General features: G+C 58.4%; 4 protein-coding genes across 4 annotated transcripts; all 4 read left to right on the forward strand.

Annotated features, from left to right (window-relative positions):
- Nucleotides 1-652: 652 nt before the first annotated feature.
- Nucleotides 653-1,381, forward strand: LMXM_24_0170 (conserved hypothetical protein; the record flags this gene model as incomplete). Its single annotated transcript, XM_003875779.1, has 1 exon — nucleotides 653-1,381. One exon carries the CDS (start codon nucleotides 653-655, stop codon nucleotides 1,379-1,381), a length of 729 nt encoding a protein of 242 aa, XP_003875828.1.
- Nucleotides 1,382-2,216: 835 nt separating this feature from the next.
- On the forward strand, nucleotides 2,217-3,824 carry LMXM_24_0180 (putative ATPase domain protein; the record flags this gene model as incomplete). The annotated part of the gene is made up of 1 exon (XM_003875780.1): nucleotides 2,217-3,824. One exon carries the CDS (start codon nucleotides 2,217-2,219, stop codon nucleotides 3,822-3,824), a length of 1,608 nt encoding a protein of 535 aa, XP_003875829.1.
- A 1,081-nt stretch (nucleotides 3,825-4,905) lies between these two features.
- On the forward strand, nucleotides 4,906-7,347 carry LMXM_24_0190 (conserved hypothetical protein; the record flags this gene model as incomplete). The annotated part of the gene is made up of 1 exon (XM_003875781.1): nucleotides 4,906-7,347. One exon carries the CDS (start codon nucleotides 4,906-4,908, stop codon nucleotides 7,345-7,347), a length of 2,442 nt encoding a protein of 813 aa, XP_003875830.1.
- Nucleotides 7,348-10,293: 2,946 nt separating this feature from the next.
- Nucleotides 10,294-11,001, forward strand: LMXM_24_0200 (transcription elongation factor-like protein; the record flags this gene model as incomplete). The annotated part of the gene is made up of 1 exon (XM_003875782.1): nucleotides 10,294-11,001. The coding sequence occupies one exon, from the start codon at nucleotides 10,294-10,296 to the stop codon at nucleotides 10,999-11,001; it is 708 nt and encodes a 235-aa protein (XP_003875831.1).
- Nucleotides 11,002-12,093: the final 1,092 nt, after the last annotated feature.

The following is a 12,093-nucleotide window of genomic DNA, read 5'->3' on the forward strand; positions in this document are numbered from 1 at the left end:
ACTGCACCATCAACGTGAGGTGTTCGCACGCACCAGCCTTCGCCTGCGTGCTTGTGGCTCCGTTTAGACGTCTCTAGCGCCACGCCTCGCGCTGGTCGCTTCCCCTTTCCTAACGTCCATGTACCTTATGTGCTTTCTTCTTTAGGGTCTGCATGTCCCTCGCTTTCGCTGTGTGTGGAGAGTGCAACTTGACGATGCAGAGGCGTATGCTCGTGAAGTCTGAGCGCGTGTCATCGCGACAAGCAGCCTACCCAGTAACCAGTTTCTTGCCCTCCAAGCAAGCCGTTTGCGTGTAGAGTAGTTGAATGCGCAGACTCACCATCGGTCATCTACGCGTTCCAGTGCGCCGCTTTGGACGGCACGGTCCCCGCCGTCCGCGCAGGCACCTGCGCAGATTCAGCAAGGAGGGCTAGATCTTCGGAAAGCCGCCTGCCTTATGGCGTTGGCTCTGCGTGCTCATCGGCCCCTTGTATGCCCCGCCTTCACCGCTTTTTCCTCCGTGTCTTGACCTTCGCGTCGTTTTCTGCTCTCATCGGATGGCTCACCCAGCAAGGAGGTCATCTCAGTCTCACTCGCGGTGCGCACGTATGTTTTGCGAAGCCCACTCACAGGTACGTCTCCCTAATCTCGAATCCAGGCGAGAGCCGCAGCAATGGAGCGCACGGCTGATCAGCGCATTCGCACGACGGAGTGGGAGGACGTGCAGTACCGGTATGGAAACCGCGTCGGCAAGTATAAAGCACATGAACTGGAGATACTAGCCCAACAAATTGCCGACACGAGCCAAAACACGTGCCTCACAGCCTATGACCCCCAGGCGGAGAAAGTCGCAGCCAAGCTTGAGCGTGGAGGGTACGCGTACGACAAAGGCGGCGAAGCGGAAGGCACCAGCTTCATTGTGGACTCGGACGACGAGGACGAAGCGCTGGCCGCTATCCGGCGAAGACGTCTGATGGAGCTGCAGCGGCAGAAGGCGGTGGAGCGCTTTGGGGTACTACGGCACATCCCTGGCGCAGACTACGTCGCAGAGGTGACAGAGGCATCTTCGTCGTGTTGGGTGGTGGCGGCGCTCATCAAGCCGGGCCACAGCGACTGTGAGGCACTGTTGACCGTGCTTCGCACGGTGGCACAGCGGCACCGATCGGTCAAGTTCGTTTCGATGGTCTACACCGAGGCAATCCCTAACTTTCCCGCCGGCCTCCTTCCGTGCGCGCTGCTATACAAGGACAAAGAGTTGAAGAGGCAGATCACTGGACTGGCCGACTGGCAGGCCCGGAAGAAGTTGAGTCTTGCTACAGTCGAGCAGATGCTTTCCCTCAACGGCGTTCTGCCGCCTATCGAGGACGACGGAATCGAGGAAGCCGTCGAGAAGGATGAATAAAGCGACCAGCGTTCGCCTCCCTGAGGGCTCTTCGTACCTGTATGTCTTGTGTATCCTGCAGTGCAGCTCTTTTCCTGCTTTGGACCTGCGCTTACGTTGAGGGATCCGATGTGAACCTCTCAGGCCGCTACAAAACGACTCCTACTCCTCGTCGTTGCCGTCGGTCTTTCGACTCCGCGTGCGCATGTTCATCCGCTGCCAGGTTTGCCGTTTTCGAGATGGCCTACCGCTGTGAATCGTCTAGCCGTGCATGTTGATGTGTACGTGTGTTGTGTGTGTTACAAAGGTTTCCCATAAAATGGGGTTTGTCTGTGCTCCCTTTCTGCCCTGTGGCTTCTTCGCTTTTATCACGCAGCTGTGACGGCGAACCTCTGACGGTTCATGGCTGAAAGAAAGCGTCAGTGACGGAGGTCACTCTCTAGCCCTCTCTGGGAAGATGGCGTTGGCTCCGTCGCAGAGAGTGGGGCGAGGGTGAAGGCAAGGCTGGTTTTCCAAGCGCCGGCACGACACACACGAAGTGCCTGGCGTAAAAGATGCTGTCAGCAAACGCTCTCTGGCCCCAACGTGCTGACTGTCCGATCACCTCAACTAATGTCGGCTCCTCCGCCCCTCTCTTCTTTCTGGCCGCTTCTGCTAACGCCTTTACTGGCTCCCCTTTCGTCGTTTGTTTCTGCCTATGTGTGTGTGTAGACATTTGGACCATCGCTTGACGCCTGCAGGTACGCCTCCGCGCTCTCTCTTTTTATCCCCGCACTCATCCGCCAGCCTATCTGTTGCCGATCGTGCGCGCGCTTGAGTGCGGGAGGGAGGAGGTTACCATCTGCCACTCCTCGCCATGTCCGTCGATGGACACCTTATCGCTGATGTGCAGCGACTCCGGCAGCTCGGGGGGCAGTCGCTCTTCCACCTCGTTGTCGGTGGTAAAGGTACGGGCAAAAGTACGGCACTTCAGAGCTTCGTAAGTGGACTGCAGGTGACGACCAAGGCGCGGCACGCGGCCGGAGTGCATGACTGTGTTCTTACCGCACCGGCAGCTGCTTCGCCCGACGATGACTTCACTCTGTGGACGCTGACCTACGACTCTGTGGCGCGCGGCAGCTCGACGTTAGGCGCGCTCTCTACCCGTACAGCACTGCTTCGGCCCTTCTCGATCGTCGTCGCTGATGACATTGACCTCCTCTGGCTCCTATGCAGCATGAACGGCCTTCTGCCACCCCTCCAGCGTCTCCTCCAGGCAGCGTTGACGAGCTCGTCGTGTGCGATTGTTGCTAGTGCTCCCAGTCAGGACACGGTGCCGGCATGGCTACTAGAACAAAAGGTACCTGCTCTCTACCCGCTCCGCGAGCTTACCGAGGCGGGAGCGAGGCGGCTGTTGCGCAGCGTTCCTCAGCCACTCTTCAAATCACGTGGCGAGCTGCTCATTAGCGTGCAGACCCCCTTCACCTCACGCCAAATGTTTCTCTTCAACACATGCATGACACTGGAGGCCGCCTCGCACGGCGCCACGGGAGAAAAGCTGCGCTCACTGGTTCAGGAGGACTGCGGGTTCCTCCACCACCGGCGTTCCTCCACTGGCGCGCAGCGCGTACCTCCCCGTCTTTACGGCTTAGGCGAGGTTCGCCATCGCATCAGGACTCTTGTCTCTGTCTTCGCCACTCACAGTAGCCCAGGCGGTGGCGGTCGGCTGATGGCATCCCTCCCCTCCTCCACCGGGTTGCTTCTTCACGGCCCATCGGGGTGCGGAAAGTCCAGCCTCGCCCGCCAGATAGCCGCCGACTTTCCTTCTATCCCATTTTTCTTTGTGGAATGCACGATGCTATTCTCCAAGTACCTTGGAGAGAGTGAGGCGCAGTTGCGGGAGGTGTACCGTCGAGCACGGACACGCCCTCCGGCGGTGGTGGTACTGGAGGACCTGGATGTCATTGCACAGTCTCGCGGCGCGATGCAGCATGGAGACGGGGACCAGAGCAGCGGCAACGGCAAAAACCAGCCCGACGTCACAAGGCGCATGCTGGCGGGTCTCCTCTGCGAGCTGGACGGCGTCACAGACAACAGTGGCGTACTCACCATTGGAATCACGAATGCACCGCAGGTGCTAGACGCTGCCGTCCTCCGCCAGGGCCGACTTGAAACGCTTGTGTACATTCCGCCCCTCACGCAGGACGGAGCAGAGGAGTGGTGCACGCATTTTTTTGAGCGATTCAACGGCGCAGAGGGAGAGAGGCGCGAGTGCGTCGTGACGGTGGCCAGCCACGCAGTCGGTTGCGCTGCTGCGTCGCTTCAGTACGTCCTGCGAAAAGTGTTCGAAGCAAGCGTGCTGCGTCACGGTTGGGACGCAGCCACAGCCGGATCGCTGCCCTTGCCGACCCTTTCGGAGATTCAGGGACACCTCTTCGAGAGCTGCTCCGTGCTGAGGCGTGTGAACCACCCCCACTTCGAGTAATGGGCGCGTCTCACAACGCCTGCTAATCAAACAACACATAATCTCATAGATCAAAGGCACAAAGCGCTCTGCATGGCGTGTGTGTGGGCCTGTGTGATGCAGACGAGAGTTCGTGTCCTTGGCCCCCCACCTCGACCTGCTGCTCTTCCTAAAGGTACTGCATCTCTATGCACATGTGCCGCAGAGCGGTGAAGTAGGTCTAATAGACGATCTCCGGGATGGCTATCTCCCCCCCCCCCCTTCTCTGCGTTAGCCGTTGCCGCTCTCTCCGTCTCGTTGCGGCCCCACCTCAGGTCTTCTGTTTTTAAATGGACTTTTCTGCAGAAGTTTCCACGTGCGTCGCTCAGCAACGTTTTCTCTCCTCTCCGTCGCGCATCTTCCCTCCACTCTCTCTATCGCTCCTGCTCGTTGTGGCCACAGGACGGGGCAAGCACACGTACAGCGGAGCGCGCGTCGATCGCACTCGTCTCTGTTTTTTTTTTCCGTCTGGAAAGAGGCATCAACTGTACGTTTTTGTTTGAAAACTCTCGCGTGCTTGGAGCCCGCCGTGTCTGCGTGTCGAGGGGCTTGTGGCGGACCTTGTCTGTCGCTCAAAGGCCATCAGCTTATACGACGAGAGTAGGCGGCCCACACATACACACACACTCACAACGTCGGGCGCCTTGCGTAAAGGGTGAGGAGCGGTGGAGAACCGGTTTCCTTGAGTCTCCTCCTCCACCCTACGTCTAATCAGCCGCGTGCACACACCACGGCTGCGCGCCGCTCTCTTGTAGGAACCTTCTTGAGACGCCGACCTTTTTTTTGTGGTCTGTCTTGCTTGCACCCCTAGGCCAGAGGGCGTCACGCTTTCAGCGGAGGTTTTCCCGCACTGCTGCGAAGTGGTGCCCGCTTGTGTTTTTCCGTGCTCCTCACCAACACGCATTCTGCTGCCTGCCTCGGCACCCCCTGCTCGTTCTCACAGACGCGCGCGCGAACGGGATCCGTCCCTGCCACATGGTTCGTCGTAACATCTCGTATCCTCCGTGTCTTGCTCTTCTCTACCTTTGCGTCTTCTCTTCCGTATTGTGTGACGAAACAGCGGATGGATTACCGGTCGCCATTCGAGCTACGCCAGCAGCTCCTCGAGGAGGCCCGGGCTTCCCAGTCAACGTTGCCGCAGAAGAAGTGGAAGGGCAAGACCAAGGGCAGCACTGGCGGCAACGGCGACAACTGTGCCGCGCCGCTTCCTAGGCACTGTTCAGCCGGTAACGATGGCTCGGGCTTCATGCCTTCCACTGCACTTCCTGATGACCCCACAGCACTAGTGCGCGAGGTGCCTGGCGCCGAGAACATTGAGGCCCTCAACGCGGCCCTGGAGCGCGAGGAGGCGGTGCAGCGGTATGTGGAGAAGGAGAAGCTCTCAGTAGAGGAGTCGGCAAAGTACATAATGGCAAATGGCAGCACAATGCAGCGCATCTCTTTTTTCGGTCATGTCCGTGAGCAACTTGTCGAGTTGCCCTCGAAGGGGATCTCCAAGGTGCTGGAGACGCTGCTGGACTCGATGTGGGCGCAAGATCCTGAGCTGCAGTGTCGCGCGCCGGAGAATCTTCTGAAGCTTGTAGGCTTGCTGGACCCGAACACGGCCACCAAGATGTATGACTTTACCAAGACAATGTTGACCGTCCAGACGCCAGAGATTCGCATAGAGTGGTGTGAATTGCTGCTCGGGCTCATCGACTACCTGCCTGTTGGTGTGCTGCAAAGTGACCTTATTGCGCTCGCCGTGAACAAGTCAGAGCACGCGCAGCCGCAGGATCAGCGCGAACTGAGTTGCAAGCTTCTTGGCGCCCTCTGCCAGCATATAGCTTCTGACAAGGTAGAGGAACTCATACTCTCCCGAGCCCTGGCCTTGTGCCAGGACACGAACGTCGGCGTCCGCCAGCGAATGTGCCAGCAGCTGTGTGCGATCGCGCATGCACTGGGTGTAGAAAAGGCCAAGACACGCGTGGCGCCTGACTTGTTTGAGCTCCTGAGCGACGAGGAGCAGGCGGTGTCGCGAGCTGCCTTCTCATGCCTCATCGACCTAGTGGAGTTCTTCGGCCCCGTCTACCGGCGCGAGAAACTGTTCCCCATCATCAAGAACTTTATCTCGAATCCGCCAAGCGAGGTGGTCGGGCTGCTCGTCGGAGAGTTCGGTCGCTTTCTGGACGCCATCAAGACTGATATCATGTCAGACGACGACGTGAAGCTTTTTGCAGACTTTTTCTGTGCCGCTGCGACGCGTCACGAAGAGGAGGCGCGCCGTCAGTGCGCTTTTAACTTTCCTGCTGTGGTGGCATCGCTTCCTCGCACTGTCTTCGCCACGCACCTGAGCAAAGCGCTCTTGTCCCTCTCCTCTGATAGTTGCGTTGCTGCCCGGGTCAGCGCCGCTGCGGGCATGCACGAGCTTCTTCCACTGCTGTACTCGCCAACTGCCGACCTGTTGGAGCGGCCCTTCCTGCGCCTCATCGGTGACCCCGACACGTCCGTACGGGCGGCGCTGGTGAAGCACATCAACAACCTTCTTGATTACTTCCGCAGCGAGCTGAAAGACTCGTCCCGCGTGTCGTTCTTTTCTGCCGTGCTTGGCGCTCTCCTTTCGTGGGTGTCGGAGCCCGTGGTGAACTGGCACACTATGCAGCATGTCATGCAGATTGTGGACCACTATATTGATTCGTTCGAGGAAAGGACGCTGACGGAGCAGGTCGTGCCGCGGCTGTGGGAGTACGCCAAGACTGGGGCGACGATATTAAAGGCCGACTGCGCCACGCTCATTATGCACATAGCCTCCCGCATCGACAATGCAATCGTCAAGGCGCAGATGTTTAGCCGCCTGAACAGCGAGTACGGTCGATCGAACTCGTGCTACGCGCGCCAGACGTACATCTACTTTGTCTCTGCATCCTTTCGCTTTTTTTCCATGCGCTGTGTTCGGGAGCGTATGCTGGAGTGCTGCCTCGAACTGCAGCGCGACAGCGTGACGGCGGTACGTCTGGCGCTTGCGCGTAGCCTGCCGCTGCTGTCGCAGACACTGCGGAAGAGCAACGCCGGCGCTCTCGAAGAGGAATTTACAGCCATGGTCGGCCGGCTATGCGAAGACGTGGATGAGGAGGTGCAGGAGGAGGCTGCAAAGTACGTAGCGGAATGCAAGAGCCGCGCTGGCGCGCACACCGCTGCGCCAAGCCGATTCAACGACGAGGTGGATAGCAAACGAGAGAAGGCGGAGTTGGCGATGTTAGAGCACGCGAAGGAGACGGACAAGGGGGAGCGGCGCGCAAAGTTGCGTGACTTGCTGAAGAGCGAGCGTGAGAAGGAGCTCATTGAGTTGCCGTCGCCTCCAAAGGTGCGGAAGCCGGCGCCACCGACCAGCACGGTACCGCTGCCGTTAACGCGTCGCCACGGCAGTAAGCTCTCTATATTACCGGGTTCGAGCACGGTGAGTCTGCCCCGCATTGCGACAGCGAAGCAATCACCGGCGCGGGCCATGAACCGCAAGAGGCCTTGAGAGAAAAAGGAGGGACAGAGCGAGAAGGACAACCGCCTACGCTTATCCTGATCCTCTTGTCTGCGTTCGCTCATCCTTTTCTTTGGCTCCGATTTGACGCTGCTGCTTCTGCTCCTGCGTACACTGGGTGCAGTGCCGCCGCGCTTCTTGTATGGGCATACACCGTCGGCGGGGGACGGGGAGGGTTGAAGGCGTATGTCCCTCACCGCTATTCTCCATCCTCTACTTCTTTTCCGTTTCCTTTTTCCGATCGGCCATCGCGAGCGGAAGGGGGGAGGAGGGCCTCTCGCCCGTCGGTGCGCACAGGTGATGCGCATTTCCATTTGGCTTCTTTGTGTTTCTTTCTTCCAGAGATCCTGCTGCTTCTGCTGCCGTACCCGTTGCACTTCGTTTCTTTCGGACGACGCTTATCATCTCTGCGTTCGGACGTGCCAACGTCTGCCCTTACAGAACTTGTGTGTGCGTGTATCTGCGCGTGTGTGCGTGCGCGTGAATATGCATGTATGTTGCTCATACCCCCCCCCCACACACACACAGGTACACACATATGCACAGCGTTATATAGTTGCGCATGCGCGTAGATGGGAGAAGGTTGGTGGTGGGTGGCGTTTTATCAGCTCTGGTGACGCGCAGGCTCTCTCTGTGTTTCTCTTCTTCCCTCTGCATTCTTCTTTTTATGTCTGTCTCCCACATGTATACAAGCCACGGAAACGCTGCCGCCATAAAGAGCAGTGCTTGTGTGACACACATGTACAATTTACGTTTTTGTTTGCTTCCAGGCCGCTTCCACGGACGTACCCTCTGTCTCCGTCGCTGTCACCTCTCTCGCTCTCCGGCTCTCGCGCGGGGGCACATACACACGCTCGCTAACGAGAATGGTACCGTTCTGGGCTCTTGTGTTTTGTCGTCTCCGTCTCCCTTTACTCTGTCCGAAGACTGTGTTTCGCCTTTCCGACTTGCTCTCTCTGTTTTTCTGTTCGCGTGTAGTGGCGTCGCGGTTACGTGTGTGTGTGTTGCGGGGGGGTCCCATTGTGCATGATGTCGCGTTTCTGTTGGCGAGCCCCCTCGCTTGCATGTGAGGTGCGTCGTTGTCTCTCTTTGTAGTGGGATTCCAGGGTGGTGGTACGGGTGGCCGGCCACGCCATAACAGCGCACAAATTCGCAGCCAGAGGAAAGAATGCACGCTAAGAGGGCTTCGCTTACATTATTCTTTTCGAACTGTACTGCTCTTTCTCTCTGTGACCGAATTTGTGTCCGCCTCCCCTCCGGCTCGCTGTCGCATGTCCGTGTGCATGTGCGGCTGCCTCTCGGTTGATGCGAAGGATGCGGGAAGAGGGGCAGGGGGGAGCATGCACGTGCGCGTGTGGCTGTTCAGCTGCGGTAGTACTTATCAAAGTGGATTTTCGCACCAGCGTTATTGGACGTTGCTTCCCTTCTCGTGACTCAGATGCTGAGCTTTAGCCAGATGTGTTGGCAAAGACCCATCAAAGGTCTCTAGGAATCGAAACGAAACAGTATGCGCTGCTAATCGACAATGAGGCTGTAGTGCTCCACCCGTGCGAGTGCGCGAAGACGGTGCGTCCTCAACGTCCCTTGTGCCACCATGCACACTGATTCTCGGCACATTCAATACCGCGGCGTCGGGGTTGCCCATATCGAGCAGCAGAGGTAACGCCGACCATGCGGGGGCGGCGGCAGCACCCGCAAGCGTGCGTGTCAATCAGACTTGACGCCTTGGGCGTTCTCTGTGTGGCGTGGTGCCTGATTCCATCCTATGTGTTCTCCATTGTACAGTTCGTGCGCTCCTTTCCCCTTTTCTTCGCTCTCATGACTGGGGTCTTTTTTCGCCGCAGCCGTTCTCTGCTGGCGCATTGCTGCGCCGCTCAGACTCTCAGAGTCATCAGGACTGATCGATGCACCGCTTCCACTTAGTGGCTTCATGGCGCATTAAGCCACAGAGCGCCGATACGGCAACGCTGAAGGCGCCCCTCTCAAACTTGCTTCCCCGTATCGCTGCTCTTCTTGAGATTCAGAAACCAAGAGAGATGCCGATAGGGTATGCCTTCTTCAACTTTGGTTCGATGGACGGTGCGCCAGTTTAATCTTCGCGCGCACCCGAATCAACCGCCTTCTGTTTCTTTCTTTGTGCATGTGCTATCGTGAGGGGGGTGCCTCGGAGAACGAGTGCTGATCGCGAACTCTCGCACTCTGTCCAACTCGCCTCCCTCTCTCCGTTCCTCCGCCAGCAAGCTCAGTGTGCACCCCGCCCCTGCCTGACCTCTTTCGGTTGGTTTGGTCTGTGTATGTATCGCCGTGCGCTTTTCTCGGGGCATGACGGTGCAGCCACGATCGAGGGCAGAGGAGGGGCGGAGCTCTCGTTTTCCGTTTGGCGTCCAGTGTGTGGAGGCGATCACGTTTCTGTTCCTGTGTCGGTGCTACTTACCGCCCTCCCCCTTGCCTGTCTTCTGGCAGTGACATCATGGACGGCCCCATTCTCTCGCTATCGCCTTCTCTCTCGTCGTTCCCACTCTCCGTGTCTCCCGAGTACGCCCCAACTCCCTCTCCGGGCCCCCCTACCTTACATTCTCCGCCTGGTGAGATGGGGCAACTGGGCAGACGTGCAGCCCCGCATTCTTGCTTGGACACACAAGCAGTGGCACACACACACAGACACACACAGATATGCTTGGGTGTGTGCGTGTGCGTGTGTGCATCGCTGCTCCTCTACAAGAAAGGACGGGCTCCACTAGTGCGGGTGTGACGCTGGTGCGACTCTCTGCCTGTCCGTCTCTCTCTCTCTCGCCCTCCTCCTCCTCTCTTCCATCCATCTCTCTCACTCGCACCAGCACACACCCCTCACGCTGTCGATGAAATGTGTTTACACGTACGTCTACTGCAGACCATAGGTCGCGCATTTTGCATGTGCTAGGCCCTGCAAAGCATGGCATGTCGGATTGCGAGTGGAGCTCTGACAGCGGTGTCTCAAACGCTGAGGCAATCGCTGCCGCTGCCCTGAATATGCATCTTGTCGAGCTCGTGACGTTGCAGCACCCGTCGCGCGTGACTCGCCGCCGACATGTTTACCCGACCTCTGATGACACGAAGGCTTCTTCCGCCGACATCTCACAGCCAAGTCGCGCTAGTGGCGAGGCGCCTCGCAAGCACGCTCGGATTGACATTAGTAGCCTCATCCGACAGGCCCTCTCGCAGAGCGGTGCGCACTGCCCATCCGCCAACGTCGACGAAGTGGCGGGCCGAGTTGTCGCTGCGCTAAAACAGAGGGCTGACGGTGCGGAGGTGGCCCGAGCGGTCACCCGCGCGCTTGCCGATCCACTTAATGGGGAACTGAGAGAGAGCGTTCTCAGTGGTCGTCTGCGTCCTGAAGAGCTCGTTGCCCTCGACGAAGTGAGCCTCCTCAACCAAGCTGAGCGCGAAGTTCTGGAAAAGGCTCGACTTGAGCGGCTGAACCAGCACTCAGTGGAGTATCTAGAGAGGCTCAGCCTCACCGTTACAAACATGTTCACCTGCCCGGAGTGTGGATCTCGTGAGTGCTACGCGAACTTCCGCTTCACCGACTTTGTGAAGTGGAAGGGAGATGATCAGACGCCGACGCTGCTGCGGTGCTGCAGGTGCTCCCTATCCTTCCGTCAATGAGTACGATAAGAGAGACGGTAGTGAGTGCGCCCGGTGCTTGCCTGTGTGCCTGGGCTCCTGTCAAGGCACTTTCTGCCACGACTGTTTCGCGGCGCTGTATCCATCCATCCTCGAAGTGCCACCGAACAGCGCGTCGAGGAAGCACACGAGAGACATGGAAAATATATGGTTTTCCTTCTTGGCGCATTCGACACCACTGTGCGTGTATGCCTCGCGGCTTATCTCGAGGTGAATCGTGGAATGGACAAGCAGCGGTGTGCACTTGTCATAAAAGGTGAATGAATACCTCCCGACTTGTGTAGGGGGCTGCACGTGGCCGCGCAGTCGTTGCCACCTCCTCTTGGATGTCTTGCAACGGCAAACGTGACTCAGAGTCAAAGTGATGACGCACCGCTTCACGTCGAGCTGGGGTGTGCTTCGGCACACACACGGCGCCTCTCAAACAAAAACCTCGCTATGCTACTCTTTGCTTACGCATCGTCTGGCGCCTCTCCTCCTCTCTGGCTCTTACCGATGCGTGTCTCCGGCTCAGCTGACTGCACGCCCCCGGAGGTGTGGGAGCCACTCGGTGCTCACACAGGGTGCCTTCACGCTGCCTTCGAGAGCCCTTTCCTGTTGTGTGCGCCGCAGAGGTGTCCGGAACGCACGTAGAAGCAGGGAGGGAACGAAACGCGCGAGAAACAGCGGTACACCCGTGCCTCGTTGACTAGCGCTCTCATTGGCAGCGAAGCGCACCGACCGTCTGTCGCAGCCAAGCTCGAAGTTGCTTGCACGCCATCACACGAAGGTATCGTAGTGCTCCTTTTCTTTATTCTCGTAAACACATACACACGCACACACGCATAGACACATACACGCATTATAGGGACACTGCCGCTGGCGTTGCTCTCTTCACCTGTCTAGTCGCACGCATACCTCGAAGCAGCTCTGCTTGCAAGCAGCGTTGTTCACTTGACTCGCGCTCTGTCACGCCATATCTTTGCCCCCCTCCCCCTATCGCCTCGTGTCTCCTCGCCTCCTGTTGTGCAGTACTGTTGCGGCTCCTCATTGGCTCGCTCGTTGCAGCGTCTACGCAGCAAGCCGCGTGCGACC

The sequence above is a fragment of the Leishmania mexicana genome, chromosome 24 (assembly GCF_000234665.1).
Source record: "Leishmania mexicana MHOM/GT/2001/U1103 complete genome, chromosome 24".
Taxonomy (NCBI): Eukaryota; Euglenozoa; class Kinetoplastea; order Trypanosomatida; family Trypanosomatidae; genus Leishmania; species Leishmania mexicana.